This window comes from Pimephales promelas, chromosome 17 (genome assembly GCF_988280905.1).
Source record: "Pimephales promelas chromosome 17, fPimPro1.hap1.1, whole genome shotgun sequence".
Taxonomy (NCBI): Eukaryota; Metazoa; Chordata; class Actinopteri; order Cypriniformes; family Leuciscidae; genus Pimephales; species Pimephales promelas.
In genome coordinates, this window is record NC_142785.1 from 28,212,014 (window position 1) to 28,230,470 (window position 18,457).

Genomic DNA, 18,457 nt, shown 5'->3' on the forward strand with positions numbered 1-18,457 from the left:
AGCAAACACAACACTGAGAGTTAAATGCAAACAGCATATAAGATTATAAAAAAAATGCACACATAACAGCATATGTGTGCATGCGACCTCCTTCCATGAAACCATACTGACAAAACACAAATACAAGATCAGTTGCCTCTGATGCTAATAACAATGCTAATAATCCAAATGCCTTTCTGATGCTAATGATGATGTCCGCGATAATTACAATGAATTAAATGTTATTGAGGGCCATTTGCACAGCGGTCAGTGTCCATTTAACTATGCTAATCATGTTTAAAGCAGCAGAGAGGGAACACAAGCTACTGTAGCGTGACTTTCTGCGTTATTGGCTTGCTAAGCTGCAAGTGTGAGTGTGTAAAACAGATTTTGCTTGTTGGAAAAGCCATCTTAAAAAGATAGTTTACAAAACAAAAACAAAAACAAAAAAACACTCTTTCATCATTTACTCACCCACCTTGTTCCAAACTTTTGTGACTTTATGGTATTATGAAGTCAGTGTTTTTGTTCATACAAAGAAAGTCAGTGCAGCCAAAAGAACATTGAACGATTTTATTGACGTTCATTGTATGCAAAACTTTTTTCTGTGCTTTTTAGGGTCACATCTGGTGATATCATGTTATGCTTTTGGTTTATTTGGATGTCTTTGGTCCGTTTTGTGTTCACATTTTAGTCAAACCCCACTTTGTTTGGACGACCTTTTCAGGGGTCTCTGTCCACTTGTCTGGTATACCGACGCATTCTCATCGTAGGGCGTCATCTAACTGACGCTTTTGACCATGCGTTTAAATCCGACGCACATGGCAACCTTAAGAGTCAGTTAAATGACGTGGGTAGGTTTAGGTCTGGGGTAGGGTTAGGGTTAGACCACTAGGAGGCGCATCTCATATTGACGCTAAAGGGTGCCATGTGCGTCGGATGTTGACGCATAGTCAAAAGCATCTGTTAGATGACGCCTTGGGATGAGAACGGGCTGGGTGTGCACCAGCGTTCACATTATTTAAATGAACAAACAGAGGAATCACACCAGAATTCTTTTAATTGAACCAAACCTGGCAAGTATGAACACAGATATAAGTGGATTCTGCAAAGAAATCTCCAATCGGAGAATTGAAACAAGAAAATCATGGCAAAAAAAAGCTCTTTAGTGCCCATCTCTCTTCACTGTGCATTAAGCACTACAAATATGCAAATTACATGATAGATTCAGGCTACTTGCAATTTTTGCTTAATTTTTGAAATTATGCTTTCAAATTACGAAAAAATCCCTATGGGAAAGAATAATTGGAAAAATTGAGAAACAATTGGATGGCCACTGTTGAACTCTAATATCTACTAAACAGTATAACGGAACGTTGTCCTAGGAAAACAGTTTTTAACAATTTCAGGAAGTTTCCATATGATGTACAGTGAGCTGGTTATTATTGCGAAAAAAGCCTCTTCAGTGTGATAAAATATATATATATATATATATATATATATATATACACGTATATATATATATATATATATATACACGTATAAATATATATATATATATATATATATACAGTATATAAGAAAAATAACCCCCTTCAGGATGATACATATTCTCAAAGTTGTCTATAAGTATATTTAGAGGGTGAATAGAAATAAATTGAGACCCTTTTCCCATTTATCTCAACAACAATGACAAGAGTCCCAATTCACATGTATTCCTATTTAAACACAATTTTGCTTTCTGAGTGGAACCTTCAAACACTGTTTACATTTATCCTGATATTCTTTTTTATGTTTTTGTAACAAAGACATTGGAGGCACAACCAAAGCCAAAATGGATATTGGACACAATTGGCTACATTTACATTTAAATTACAGTATTTATCAGCAAATTTCTGCATGTACAACCTATTGTAACTGAGACAAGAGCAATTTGTGTGTAGCATGAAAAGACAATTTCTGTAGTCTGATGTTCTGCGATGACAGACTTTTACCTCGCTCACAGTCTGGACGCTTAGACCTATTTTATCATGACCTCCTGACCCCAACCATCCTTCTCCATCCCCCATTTGTACAGTTTCCCAGTAATACCCTTGTGATGTGCACTTTTTTACTCCTTAACTAGACCAAAAGTCTCTGGTGTCAGATCCTCACACTATTTTTCACTCTCCTCTCCTCTAATTCCCTGCCTTTTCATCCAAATATCTCTTCTCGGCGTCCTGTCTTTTGATGGGTTATTTTAAGCTATTTTCGGTATCAACTTCGATCTCACAGTCCCTAGGAGAGCTCTCGCAGACAAACCGCAGAGGCAAGGAAATGTGATCTAGGATGAAGGCACAGAAGTAAAGATATAGAGTAAGAAATACAAACAATAAGAAAAGCGTAACATTTCCAGATGGAGCTTCTGGACCTCTGGAAAGGCTCTTTTCACACATTGTAAACACAACTCAGGCTTCTTCATTAAACCTTCATGCATGACGACATGTGTTTTCTCACTGCTGTTGATACTTTCATCTTTATGAGCCATGTTTGGCTAACCTAGTCTCGTTGAGAGAGGATAAGAGCATGGCCAAAAAAACCCCCAAAAAACAAAGAAACCAAAAAAAAAAAAAAAAAAAAAAAACTGTTTCAGTGGGTAATGGAAATAGAAAAACCACTGACCATAGAAATGCTAGGGCAAGATCACTGTCAAGGCCGTACCCATCCACCGTCACAGAATGAGGAGTACACCGCATCTCTATTTCTCCACTTCAGCCTCTCTCTCTCTCTCTCTCTCAATGCCCTTGTGGTTAGGTCTGAAACCAGTTGGAACTTGGTTCAATGCAAACCAGACAAGACGAAGCAGTGGTTCCTGGAAATAAGATCTTAAAAGTAGAATAAACTAGCTTGATTATTGCTTTAGTCACCAGACAAAGGCGCAAATCCCTCGTTTCCACAACCGCACCATCTATTATGAGGAAAATTCTGTCATCGTTTACTCACCCTCATGTTTTTACAAACCCTCATTACTTACTTTCTTCCTTTGAACAATAAAGAATAAAGATATTCTGAACAATGCAACCTAAATGACCACTATATTATAAGAATGTACACAAACTCATTGGAACAGTCATATGATACAAAATCTACACTGTAAAAAATAATTGTGATTTTAAAAATAAAACGGTAAAAATGCTACACTGCAAAACTGTTAATTATTTAACAGAAAGTTTCCGTACTATATACGGTGGATAACTGTTATAGATCTCATGGTACATTTAATGTACTTTTACTGTAAAATACAGGTACATTTACAGTTTTTGAAAGTGAAAAGAACAACTCATTTTATAATTTACAGTGAAATACCGTAAATTGACATTACCACAATTCCCTGTGTGACACAACTAGGTTTCCTCATAGTTTTCTATTTTTTTCTTTCTAATCAGTTATATACAGTAGCGTTTTATGTTACATTTAATGTTGTTAAATTAATGTTTTTTTTATTTTTTATTTCATGTGTCTAACCATGAAGGTGTTTAATGTTTGTGCGAATGACACTGTGCAGCTTCTTTATTATGGGTATATTAATCTTATTGTGGAAGAGCTGATGTGCACTGCTGTGATGATTGTTGATTGTCAGTGTATTACAATGGTACAAAACAGTTACCAATAATTCAATAGGTTGTTAAATTAACAGTATATCAGATAACGAGAAACGGTTTATTACTGTAAAGTTTAAGTTAAGTCTGTAAAACCAATAACGTTGCAACCGTATTTTTGACGGTAAAGTTCTGGCAACCACAGCTGCCGTATTTTTACCGTAAAAATGACGGTTTTATTTTACGGTGTACTGTCATAGAAAGGGACCCCCTTCCTAAAATATTAAGACAACTGACATTTTCATGTATAAAGTCTAATTTATACTATGTGAAGATAGTAAATAGTAAATACTGTTGTCAAAAAATGTTGTCCATGAAATATAGAAATAGGCTTTTTGTATGGTCATGTATTTGTTCTTGTACATCCCTATTGGTTTTCCTCTCTCCAATGAATAATAAAAAAGTATGCAAAGGCTTGGACAGTTAAGACTAAATCCAACTTAAGGTCAGATAAAAGAGAAACCTCAATGTCTGCTGTCCCATTACACGGTTTACTCCGATACACAAGCCTTTCTCAAATCCTCACGTCCCAAACTAAAAGCTAAACAATACTCTCGCTAAAATGCTATAATCCAAAGCTTGATGCATGGACATACCTAAATGATCCGAGCCTTATTTTAAGCCTAGAGACATCTTTTAGCTCACGGCGCCGACTAACCATTACTATACATTAAATGTTAATTAATCCCTAAAACAGACATTTCAGCATGGAAAAGAGAATTAAACTCTGAGCTCTAGCGTGCTACTCCCTCATCCTCATCTACACAGGGAGAAACTTTGGTAGGAAATGACAGACAAGCCGATTCACACTGGCCTTTGAGAGAGAATGTTAGGTGGGCTGTTTACAAGAACAAGAGCTTGCGCTGTTGAAAATCCAGCTCAAAACCTACAATACAGATTAAATTCCCTTAAAAGCATAGGCCGTGCTTTTTTATCTTACATGCGTGTCACGTGAGAGCGCATAAAGATGGCTTGTGTGAGAGTCTGGGTGTTCTCACAGCGAGTCCGATCGATTAGAGCATCGTGAAGGGAAATCAAAGACAACATTATATGATGGAAGAAATGGAAAATCCAGCCAGATTCTGGAGTGTTTTCCATCAGAGCCAGATTTAAAACCAACCAGCTTAAAAGCTCAGAAAGAAAGAAATAAAAGTTGAATCTGCACAGTATCGTAGTCCATAATGCTCCAGAAGACATAATGGTTATAGGATCAAAGAGAGATCGTCAATTAGACCGTATTGTTTTCTACAGATTGGGTTAAGAAAAAAAAAAAATGAAAGGGATGGACTATTTTTTACTTCAAACGGCCTTTGCTGACTTCTCGTATCCAATCCTCTTGATCTGGTATTTCCCAGAGGATCGTTGTCTGCATTACGATTCACAACCTTATGTCAAGTACCCTAGATTTTCAAACAACTGGATAGACTGCCTTCCTAACCTCGGACACCCCCCATTAAAGTCAGAGCTTGTTTTATTAGAAGCAAGAAAAAAAAAAGTTATTTTTTCTTACCCGTACATTACAAACACAACTGACTTCTTGAATTTATTTATTTATATATTTTGTCTTGTCTTGTCTTGAAAAAGACTCCCGTAAGCCGGTTTGTAGGGTGCTTGTGCATGCTCTGTCGGAGAGCACGTCTTGTCGGGTGTCAAGGCTTCGAGCATCACAAATTCCAGAAAACACTGCACACAAAACTAATGGGATGTTTAAATGTGATGTGTGTCATGAAATCTTTCAATATATTAAAATATGTTCATAAAAAAAGCAGAGACAACAAGTCATGAAGGTTGAATTCCTGAACAGTGCTGTCAAAACATGGTTGTGTTTGTCCCATCCTGGCCGGCAGTGACTTAACCACTGGCGTTAGTTTAGGGCGGGGACATGTTTGCCTGACCAATGGGAAACAGGTGGATTTTTTGGGAAAAAATTTAAATCTGTTTATATAAATTAAAATTAATATATAAAAATAAACACACGTATTAGCCTGATCTCATCCCAAGGCGTCATATAGGTGACGCTTTTGACATTGCGTCTACATCCGTTGCACATGGCGCCCTTTAGCGTCAATATGAGACGCAGATATATATGGGCCAGAAGGCGCCTCCTAGTGGTCTAACCCTAACCCTACCCCAGACCTAAACCTACCCAAAACCGAAGCGTGTTATATTGATGCTAAAGGGTGCCATGAGCGTCGGATTTAGACGCAATGTCAAAAGCATCACCTATATGACGCCCTACACTCTAAAAAATGCTGGGTTGTTTTAAATTAAAATTTTAACCCAATTTCTGGGTTAATATTCTAATATGCTATTTTGCTGCTCAAATAACATTATTAATTATTATTAATATGAATGTTGTAAACAGTTGGGCTGCTTACATTTCATTTGTGTAGAAACTATAATCCATTTTCTTTTATTTTTTTCAGAATTCTTTGAGACATAAAAAGCCAAACAGCATTTATTTGAAATATAATATAATGTATTATATTTAAATTAAATATAATATGAATAATCAGTGTTGTAGTCGAGACCACCTCACTCGAGTCCGAGTCTAGACCGAGACCAGAGAGAGTCGAGTCCGAGACCAGAGACGGTCGAGTCCAAGTCGAGACCGAGACCAGTGAGGGTTGATTACCTAATTTACTTTTATTTACTTAGAGAAAACCTTTTTTTTTTTTTGACTGAATTTACTTAGAGTTTAAAAAATATGATCAGTTTAGGGTAAAAAGGCCACATGTGGTGTTAAAAGTAATTTTATTACAATTTGTCATGTGCAGTTGCGCACTAGAAAATCACCCATCACTGGGCGTGTCAATCAATTTAAAGAAATATTTTATTAACATACATTAATAATCATGAAAAATATTTTGAATTGAACACGAGTGGACTCGGGAATAAGTCCGAGTCCTAAAAAAAAAATGTTCGAGTACGAGTCAATTCCGAGTCCAAATGCACACGAGTCCATGACAAGACCAAGACCATTAAAATATGGTCTCGAGAACGAGTCCGAGACGAGTCCGAGTCTCGAGTACTACAACACTGTGAATAATATAATCTATTGGATGGATGGGTGGATGGATAGACAGACGGATAATATTACATAAAATGCTAATAAAACACTAGTCAATAATTTTCTACAAATACATTTTGGCATCACAACATTATGTATAGTTTAGAAAACTGACATTCCTAAAAAATTACATTTAAAATGGTTAAATTATTAATAGTTTTAAGTGAGCGTTTGATGATAGCAATGGGAATCTAGAGAAAATTAGCCAGCACAATTAAGTATCCAATATCCATTTACTGATTAAAAAAATAAATAAATAAATAATAATATTGACTAATAACTGATTTGGTATACGTAATGCTTCCCCTAATCCAAAACATTTTTAGCGTGCAGCAAAAAAAGCTATCAGTCCATTCATCCTCAACCGCTGTGTGTGTCCCACATCACTACTAAATCCCAACATCAATATGCATCCGGCAGGATGGGCCGCTGTGTCTATTTAGGGCTGCGTGTCAGACCGCTGGAAGTGGAGCAGGCCTAGCAAGAAGTCTCTTACTTTTTATTGCCTTGAAATAAACACTAGATGGACGCACTGGGACGGCAAGAGCCTGGCCCCGTATTTTCCAAGCGGCAAGTACGAGTGAGAAAATGAAAGAGAGATTAAACATTGTCTCTGCCCACAGTGCTTCAGAGGGGGCAACTTCATGCTCCACTTTGTTGTGTGATCAAAGGTGAATCAGAGAGAGCAGATTTCAAGCTCAAGTAAAACTGAGCAAGTATTTATTCATCTAATCCCCCCCCAAGATGCCAAGAATATGCAACCGATTTCAGGAAAAAAAGGCCTTGAGGAACTTTTAGCATTTTAACCTTATGCAAACACAGTCTGTAGGGATCCCAGCAACGATTAGTTCTTTTCAAACGCAGGGTAAAGGAAAACAAGAGATGCCAGGGGCTATTTTACACTTTCTTTATTGTGCTAAATGTTTTAACTTGTTGAGAAAAGATAACTAATTAAAAATCATTATTGAATAAAGGAGACGAGAGCAGTAAGTGCGCCTGACTCTAGGCCTCACTTTGAGAGTCATACTGTACGCTGACTTCCGGCAAACATTATTATCATAAATATCACTACAGAAGCCTATATATACTGAATGGTACACATTGTGTGGTTGGTGGACAGAGCTACTGAGATGAATAAAAGAGTATGTGAAGAACATTTGAAGACAAAAAATGTGACATTTCAAGAATTTCAAGCTAAAATTATTTTCAACAACAGCATCCTTGTCTAATTATTTATTTCACATACAATCTTTATTGACTCGTTTATTAAGAGACTATATGGCACACTTGTACCTATAAAACTTAATTTGTCACATCACACAACTAATTATATTAAACATTTACTTTAACAAAATTTAAATGTGAAAAAGAAATGGTCAAAGTGACAGTAAAGACTGTTATATTATTACAAAAAATCATGTCACAGATGTTTTCCCACAAAAAATATTAAGCAGTACAATTTCAGTTGTGATGATTATAAGAAATAGTCTTAATAGTCTAGAATGACTGACATAATGATGCTATAAATTCGACGTTACCATATATTCGAATAGAAAAACAGTTCTTTTAAATTGTATAATATTTCAAAATATTACTGTATTTCTGATCAAATAAATTAAGCCTTGGTGAGCATAAGATACTTCCCAACTCCACACTTTTAAACAGCATTTTCCTAGTTATCTCAATGGCAAAAAGTGTTCCAATCAACGTGTATTCACACCTATATACAAAGTTTAAAGTTTGTCTAATCTGCAGAAACTTTGCTTTTGTGCTGGGGTTAGAGAGGTTGAATAAAAAACAAATCGCATACATTGTAGACGTACGTAATACGCAGACGTGTATATAACAGTACTGTATGTCACAGACTTAATGCACCGCAGAAGTATAAATGTACATACACATGATTCATAATAATAGAAAGCAATGCATCACACGTCTGAAAGTTAATTCTTGCAGACAGCTAATAGAAAATACAGCGTGCTAATTGGCATTGCAGTTTAGGTTGTTATTACATTGCCTACAAATAAGTGCTATGTATTGATTTTAATGTGCATCTCAAAGAGAAAGTCTAATAATATATATTTTATCCATGGTATCAATAAACAAAACATACATTTGATTCACATGCTAAACATATTCAGACCACTAGAGAGTTTTAAAATGAATCAAGGAAATATGCAAAGGGTAACATCGTGAATTGTAATAAAATATGCACTGAAAGTACTTTGCACGCCCCAATTTTCAATATTTCAGATCGTTTCCGAGTGCTAGCAGCAGTGTTGTGCCTAAACGCGTTCAATAAACGATAGTACATGAATGCGTTCATATTTTGGGCGAACGGTCATTCTGGTGTCTGTGACGCACGCTCTCTCAGTTTAAAGGAGTAGAAATTACTACGCTATCTCATGACCAATTCGTACGAATTCGACGAATGATTAAAAAGTGTCTAATTCGTACGACCTCACTCGTACGAATTCGTACGATTTGTCTAAACCCACGTGATGGTTAGGTTTAGGGGCGGGGTAAGGGGTAGGTCATTCGTACGAATTCATACGAATTGGCCAATTCGTAAAATATGTACGATTTAGCAAAATCGTACTAATTCGTTCGAGTGAGGTCGTATGAATTGTTACGAATTAGCCACTTTTTAATCATTCATCGAATTCGTACGATTTGGTCGTGAGATCGGGTCGGAAATTAAGGTTTTTGGTGAAAACATTCCAGGATTTTTCTCCATATTATGCACTTTACTTGGCACCAAACGGGTCAAGGTCCAAAAGACAGTTTCTGTACAAACTGCAAACTGTTGAAAGGGCTTTAAACGATTCAAGACGATGAATAAGGGTCTTATCTAGCATTTAAAAAACAAAAACAAAACAAAGTTTAAGTTTTAAAAGCTCAAATGGTCGCCTTGCTCTGTTCTGTGACCAACCCGGTCTCATCCCAAATCGTCATATAACTGACGTTTTGGGACGTCTTTTGACCATACGTCAATATTCGCCTTTTTAGGGCCCCCTTAAACGTCGGTAGATGAGGTTATGGGATCCTAACTCTACCCCATACCTAAACCTAACCCTAAACCTAACCCGTCACCTAACTGACGTCAGTTGTATGACGGCCCGGGATCGCCATCTACCGACGTTTAAGGGGGCCCTAAAAAGGCGGATATTGACGTATGGTCAAAATACGTCCCAAAACGTCAGTTATATGACTTTTTGGGATGAGACTGTGTTACTGTGACGCACGTTTGTGACTCTCCTGTTCGAACTGGTTTATCAAAATAAACTAATCTTTTTCCGAGTCAATTCGTTCATTTCGTTCATTGAATCAACCAAATGACACGAAAAAAGATTTGTTCATTTTGATGAACGAGTTCAAACAGGAGAGTAACAACTTTGTTATTTATTTATTTTTTTTTAAATGAGCGATCGTTTTGCTTGATACGACCCTTATCCATCGTCTGGAATCGTTTAAAGCCCTTTCAACAGTTGCAGTGCAGTTTGTACTGAAACTGTCTTTTGGACCTTGAACCATTTGGTTCCCATTGAAGTCCATTATATGGAGAAAAATCCTGGAATGCTTTCATCAAAAACTTTAATTTCTTTTTGACTGAAGAAAGAAAGACATGGACATCTTGGATGACATGAGGGTGAGTAAATTATCAGAAAAAAATGTTTTTTTTTTTTTTTTTAAGTGAACTACTCCTTTAACAATAGGGTGCCAGATTTCTATAGAGCCTTCCAGGCGGAAACCCGCCTAAAACACACATAAAAGGCCTTAACATGTAGCGAAAAAACACCCAATCTGGCAACACCAGCCACCAGTGTCGCAAAGCAGTGAGCGAGGAGGTGTTGTATGATCATCACAGGTTCGGTGAGGATGGGAAACATCTTACATTTCTAGCAAACTTTGCCTGTCGATAAAATAAGTGTTGTCTGTGGTTGTATATGGGCTGTGGCAATAAAAAAAAGCTTGCAAAATATGAAAAAAAGAAAAAAAAAACTATGAATGAAATAGTTCGTATTTTGAAGTATAAACTATGAACTGAACTAGTCGTAAAAAAAAAAAAAAAAAAAAAAAGTGAACATTCCCAACACTGGCTAGCAGATTATCGTGATTTAGCATGCAGGGAAAAATGCACGTCACTATCATTTGCTGAATAACTGCTGTCATAACGAATCCAAAAAGTGTACATAAACATTCTATTTACCACAATGTTAACTTCAGCAGGTTTGTACGGAAATTGAAACACAAACATTAAAAAGTTACTGTTAAAAATCAGTTCAACTCTTGTGCTCTACTCCTGATCAATCACTGGATAAGTGACTAGACAAACCCACTCAGTCTTTAATCTTCCTGCCTGTCACTCAGATTTTCACACCGCAATTATGTACTTTACAAGTGCTACTATTCGACATGTCACAAGCTGACAAACAAGTAGTATCCTGCAACCTAGAAAATCTAGCCGTGGGCTTTGTGATGGATCTTAATCCCTGGCGTATTTATAGAAGAAAACATATTTAGCTAGAGTCAGATATGGTGATTTGAAGCTGCAGTCCACTGTATGTGTAATAACAGATTAGAATAAAATAAACGAGGGGAACAAACAAACAGATACGGATCAGATAAAAAAAGGACAAGTTGCCGCTTCACTCTTTCAGATACTGAGCTGTATAAATCCATGAAGCTATAACCAATCAAACGCACCATTTCCACAGTTGCCTCTATTGTTACTGGCATATAAAATGATTGATGTAAAGAAAAATGGAGTGGGAAAAAATGTTGATGGCATGTCAGAATGATAGATGAAGAGATCTTATCCCGTAAAATCCAGTTGTTGAGTCTCCCCGTCGAGTGCGGCGTCCCCCTCTGAGATAGAGAGGCCCTGATGTGCAGCTGGGATTTGACCCCAACCCATCCCACTTCTTTCTCTCCCTCTCTCTCTAAATTCCCTTCCCCACTGGGTCTGCTCTCAAACCACGGGCTTATCCTCCTGCTACTGATGAAAAAGTAATAAAGCTTCTTAATGGCACATCAGTTTCTCCCTTTCCCATCTCTGCGATCCGCAGTGGATTCGGGGTCCCTGAAAATAGCGCTTTGTTGTTTTATGAAACAAAAGGAGCAGGCGAGCGAGCGTCTACAGGCTCCCTCGTGGTCTCCGGGTCCAACACTCTGCCATTCCAGAAGGCAAAATAAGCAACACTCTCAGACTTCTCAACGGATCTTCTCTTGCCCGTACCCTCCGCTGAATACTCGCTAATGGCTGTCGAAAAGACTTGGCTTTCTGAGTCCAGGGAGGAAGAGTCTCTAAAGGAAGGGGCTCTGGAAGTTTAAGATGGTTCTTTCTTACAGGAGAAGAGCTAGTGATTGGGGTCAGTGCGACTCTTTATAAATGGAAAGTTCTGTGTGTGTCGGTCCATCAGGTCGGAATGTTCACCTAGTTTTTTTTTTAGCGATGGCAGTTTCCTTTCTGATGAGCTGAGAGAGGGGGTCGATGTTATTCAATGCTGTTTGAGAAATGGTTCTATTCAAGGTGACCTGAATGAGCATGTGCAAATATGTGTATTCACTGTGTTTTGAAGCAGTTTGACCAACAACCTGACAAATAGAATTGCAAATGTGACCTGCTCCAGCACTTTGAGGTGTTCTGACCCAGAAACACATTTCGAGTTTTACGGTACGCGCTGAAGGAAAGTTTTTTAGCTTTCTAATATGTAATTATTGTGTTTCCACTCCAAGTGGAGATACAATCAATGTGGCCAAAAAAAAAAAAAAAACATGTTCAGAAAAAGATTATATACAAATGTATATAATATTTTATATGGGGGGGGGGGATATGTATAATGATACATAAAAGACTTCTATTGAATCTAATTGCTGTTTTTTTACTGTCTATTCAACGAAGTTTCCTAACAAGATAATAATATGATAATTGATAATAATAAATGTGTCTTAAGCACCAAATCAACATATTAGAATGATTTCTGAGGGATAAAATGCTGAAAATTCTAGAATAAATGCATTTATGAACTTATTTTAAATGATCATAATATGTATATAACTATATAACTGTTTTTAATTTATTATTGATCAAATAGATGCCGCCATAAGTGCAAGGGACTTTATGAAAACCATTAAAGCGTCTTACCACCTCCAAACTTCTTAAAGGAATAGAAAATAATTAAAACTAATTTTAAATATACAAAATACAGATAAAATATAGCACATTTACAGTATTTACCAATGATAGTAGTGATATGCTCCACGCCAACTTTTTTAGTGAGGTTAGTTCTGATTCCATAACATCGTGACATGTTTACAGGGTGTTTTAATGATGTCTTTCCTTGGTTGACACACTGATTAAGATACATAAGAGATGATATACTGTATATTATTTATGAAGTTGCACTCTAAGACAGAGACTATCAGTTCACATCAGGTGGCTACGGATTAAAAAGCATCACATTTGAATTAGACTATTTGACTTTAGTTGATCAATAATAACCCTCATACACTCTTAGAAAAAAGGTACAAAAGCTGTCACTGTCACCCTTTCAAAAGGTACACCTTTGTACCTAAGAAATGGATATGGAATGAAGAAAGAGTGGATATTGAATGGACCTAAATGGTACCTATTAGAACCTTTTTAAAGGGGACCATAGTGACCACTTTAGAACCCTATTTTTCTGAGAGTGTATAATCACAAAGACGGACTCAAAATAACACATATTCTTCTAGAGAAGATCAGATATTCCTCACAGCCCCACTCGTTAACATTATCTTTTTTCGGCACTCAACTCTTCAGAGCATGGAATAGATCTAGTTACTCTTTCAACGTGTTGCAACAGAAAAAATAAATAAATAAATAAGCCTTGACGTGCTTCAAGAGCCCAAGATAACCCACAGAAGCCACAGGTCTAATCGAATCAGTCCTTCACCCTAATGTTTACAGCCGGGGAATCCTTTAGACAGATGTTCTGCCATCCAATCAATCCAAATCTATAGAGAGAATTACACCAAGGTCTAGTTTCCTGAAGGAAATCAATGAGGTCACTTTTTCACCTCAGAGTCAGGAAAATATCATGCCAACAGATGACACCTTCAAAAACACTTTGAGATAAATGTAGATGTTTACCTACACTGTGCCTCAAACATCTTCAATGATTCTGAGACCAAAACATCCCTTACAGTTATTCTCAATAAATACGACCAAATTATACAAATGGAAAAACGAATTACGACAGACCAGACCTTGGAAAGACAAATATCAGTGTCGACAAGGCAGGCAATTGAGAACTCGGATGATGAAAGCCGCCCACTCCCTGACTCAGCCAGAGAAGGGATTGTTGTAAATAAAAGGAACGGTAGGGGCTGGTCGGGGTGATGTCTCTGCGGGACAACCTCCAGACAATAAAAGCCATTATGCTTGCTGTGGCCATTAGGGTTCCTAAAAGCCAAATCCGGACCTCACAGTGGGCCCTCCACCTGCCTGCTTGAGTCGACTTGACAGCTCAGCCCTAAGTAACCTGCTCCCATACGCCCGGAGGCATGTCCTGGGTATGTGGGCAGCGAGAGACATGCTTTGATTGTGCATTCACCCGACTGATTTCCAAGAAGGTACACAACTGAACACAAAAGAACACTCTAAGCACAAGCAAAGCATGAGCACCTCCTGTCATGTAAAGCAGGCGCAACTATGTTACCAAACAACATGATCCGGGGACATATTCATACGTTAGAAAACATTAAATTGGTGGTATTTACTTTCTTAACACGCATGGTTCGACAGTGCACAGTAGTGAATGTTATTCCAAACTATGTTATTCTTCATAATCTTTCATCAAAATCTATGTTCACCTTTTCAACAAACAATGGTCATCTACATTGTAAAAAGTGATCAGTTGACTTAACTTAAAAGAAAGTCAATCTAACTTAAAGGAAACCCATTCACTGTAAAAAAAATATTTTCATGATTTGTAATCACAACATTTTTTCTTTTGTCAATTAGATAATTTATGTAGTTCAGATAACATAATATTTTGAGTTTCTGATTATTAAATCAATCTCAATTGCATTAACTCAATTTTTCCATTTCAATGAAATTAAAATTTTAAGGCAACCAGGTTACTTATTTTTTTTAAGTTAAACCAACAATATTTTTTTACAGTGTTGCCTTAAAATTCTTAAATAAGCGTCATACATAAATGAAAAAATTAAGTTATGTTGAATTGTCAAGTTCACACAACTTAATTATTTCAATTATGCATCAAGTTTATTACTTAAAAATGTTAAGTTAAATAGTTTCTTCACTTTTTTAAAGTTCAGTCAACTGATCACTTTTAGAATCACTTCAGTGAAGTGTAATTTTGGCTCCACCAGTGGCAGCAAACGGAATTGCAGAAATAGCAACTGGTTTTTTGAACACTCCCACATCTGCCATTGGTTATCCAAAAATATATTGGTTGAACCATCGCTGTTGTGTGGTGCTGGTTGGGATGTCCAAACAAACTAGCTAGCATTGTTTTGATGGCACCACAGAGCCAAATGGTCAACACATTCTGAGGGAAAACAACAAATGACTTGTTTTAAACATAAACTTTAGCTGGTGTATTGTACTACTGATGAAGGTAATACATACTTTATAAATCCCTATCAATAGTTATCACAGTGATTTAACGCTGGTTAACATTAATGCAGTAAAATAATAGGAAATAATAATAGATTTAATGTTACCATTGGTATACGTTGAGAATATCCATATCACCATCTCGGTTCCCAGCAGGTAGAGGCTCAAATAAACGTGGCCTGATTCCTGGGACAACATCATCCTCTTTACAACCCACGGCAAGCTCAGTCAGATCTGCCTCCATTCTAGAGTGAAACGCCCACTTTTTACTATCCAATCAAAGCCAGATGAATACCATGTAGTCCCACCCTACATTTTCTTCTTGTTGAATATCCTGTCATATCCTGGTAGTCATAAATGTCACATTACAGAGTTGAGTGAAAACCTTTTCATGTGGACTTTAATAATGTCATGTTAACATCTAGAAATTAGTATTGGTATAAAAATCTTTACAACACCACTACTATTCAAAAGTTTGGGTTTAGTTTTTTTTTTTTTTAAGAAATTAATAATTTTATTCAGCAAGGACACATTAAATTGATCAAAACAGTAAATACTGTTACAAAGGATTTCTAGTTGAAATAAATGCTGTTCGTTTGAGCTGTCTAACAATCAAGAATCCTGAAAAAATGCAGCCCAACTGTTTTCAATAATAATAATAATAATAAACATTTCTTGAGCATCAAATCAGCATAGAATGATTTCTGAAGGATCATGTGACACTGAAGGCTACAATAATGATGCTGAAAATTTAGCTTAAAACAGCATTTTAAACTATTTTTATTTTTATTTTAAATTTAAATATTATTTCACAACTTTACAGTTTTTTACCAATTTTCTTTTTAACAAATAAATGCAGCATTGGTGAGCAAAAGAGACTTCTTTAAAAAAAAAAAAATCGTAACTTTTGAACAGTAGTGTAGGCTATGTTGTATTATGCTTTTAGCAAACCACCAAGTCAAATGTGTTTTTTTTTTAATTCCAATTCTGATGAAGAGATGCAAGAGGGACTAAAGGAATACATAAATTAGTAGAATCTAATCTAATGATGTATCAAAACAGATTTGTTAATAGTGACTAATGTTTTGCCGAGGTCCACTGACATCTCGTCCCTAGACGTTTGTGCAGCTTTGACAGATAGACGCCGTGACATCACTTCCTGTCTTTCCAGGCATGCAGATCAGGCAGACATCTGGTCCTCCAAATCCCAGCCTACAGCTAAAACTGGAATCACACAAGCAACAATAAGGGAAGATGGGAAAGAAAGGCAAGGTGACAGGGATATCACGCGCATTCTCTTTTCTCAGCCCTTGTCTGTCTTTTGCATCTCTCTTTCACATTTTCCTTGTCTTCTCTCCTCTGTCCTGCAGCGTGAGCTGTCTCGCATGGCTGCCGGAGCATCTCCTATTGCTCAGAGGCATTCGGAAGGGCCAGCCAAATGACTTTTTCTCTATGAACTCTGCTAGTGCTGCCTGTTCCTGAGGTGCGACTGCAGGAGGAGAGAACATGTCTATTGTACAAAACAGGGATTTCCATGATGTTCAGTCATAACTGACCTCTCTTAAAGGGAATAAACATACAAATAAAATGTCTGCCAAAAAAAACCCCCAAACATCTGCCATCATCTACTCACCCTCATGTCTTTTGAAACCTGTATTATTTTCCTGTTTAGGTGGATTAGATGAGGTATATTGTTTAGATATTAAGATATTATTGTTTAGTAGAATGTACATTTATTATTGTATAATTAAATTAATAATTAAATTACCCAAAAAGTAGACACATTTCAAGTTTATATGATACAATTATATGTGAGTGAGATGTACAGAATAAATTTAAGACTGTTACACATGCAAAACTATCAAAATATTTGGAAATTTGGCAGGTCACACTTTAGATTAGGGACAAATTTGGACTATTAACTATACATTTTGCCTTAATTACTCCTAATTACTGCTTATCAATAGTTAGTAAGTGAGTTGTTTGTATTGTGTAGGATTAAGGGAATTATATACGCTCATGTAAAATAAGGCATATGTGCTTTAAGTATCAATCCAATATACTAGAACTGGAGCCTATATATATATATATATATATATATATATATATATATATATATATATATATATATATATACTGTATAGTATTGCTGGGAATGAAACAACATTGGACAACATTGATTTTCATTGTGCTGGGTATGGACAAAATAACAAATTCTGTCTTATTTTGTGTTCCACAGAACAAATATACAGGTTTGAAATGACAAACCTGGCAGGTAAATAATGACACAACTTTTGACAGTTTTTATTTTAATTCTTATCAAAGTGAAAGAGTCCGAAAAGCCTCCTTTGGTCTGACCACTGCTGACTTTTTCCTCCTGTGGTAATTATTCAAAGCAAACTCTTTGTCTTTTACTAAACACCCAGGTGCTTCTGAACGATGCATGCTAGGCTAATCTCTGTCATCCCAAACCATTTACGCTCCAGCAGAGCTGAAGAAAGCCACTAGTCTGTCAAAAACTCTTGAGCCAGTGAAGACTTCAGGCAACCATTTAGACAAGGTTTACTTTGAATATCGCTGTGTGTGACTTGTTTGTGTCGCAAGGGGAATCGTAAAAGGACAAAATCTTGTGTGCTTTCTGTTAGCGACAGCGAGCAGAACATGAAAGCAGTTCTCACTCCACTAATACAGAGAACTCAGAGCCAAAAGCCTGAGGGGACCAAACAAGCTCCTACACACCAGTTACGCTCAGATAAAGAAAGGGAGAAAGAGAGAGACAGGAGGAAGATGAAGAATAACACGTTTCGGCATTACACAAGTAAGATCCACCCTAGTTAGGGGCTTGCACGCCAAGCAAAAGTGAAGGGAAAAGGTGTTTCACGAGACTCGCTAAAGGCACACTTTGCATCAAGACAAACTTGAATCACTTTTTTACCTTCTACGTGTGAAAGGTAGATTTAGCAGCATGAAAATAAAAAGCGAGATAACGCCAAACCTGCATAAACGTGCAAACGGAAACCTACACCCCCGTCTCCCTCTAATTTCTCTCCGGAGGCGTTATTCCGTTTTTCCATCTCTCCTTCGAGGAGAGCGGAGAACCTCTGTCCGGTGTCTGAGATCGATATATGGTTGGAGGGAGACGCG

At 36.8% G+C, this 18,457-nt stretch overlaps 1 protein-coding gene across 7 annotated transcripts in view; it reads right to left on the minus strand.

Moving 5' to 3' along the window:
- Positions 1-18,457, minus strand: part of sdk2b (sidekick cell adhesion molecule 2b) — a 328,267-nt gene that overhangs the window by 130,262 nt on the left and 179,548 nt on the right. Inside the window, exon 1 of one of the 7 annotated variants that reach the window (XM_089122335.1) lies at positions 15,421-15,529. The exons of the other annotated variants lie outside the window; for them this stretch is intronic. Within the exon in view, the coding sequence (XP_088978461.1) occupies positions 15,421-15,514 (94 nt within the window). The 5' untranslated portion in view covers positions 15,515-15,529. Of the gene's footprint in view, positions 1-15,420; positions 15,530-18,457 lie in introns of those variants that run through there. 7 annotated transcript variants of the gene reach the window in all.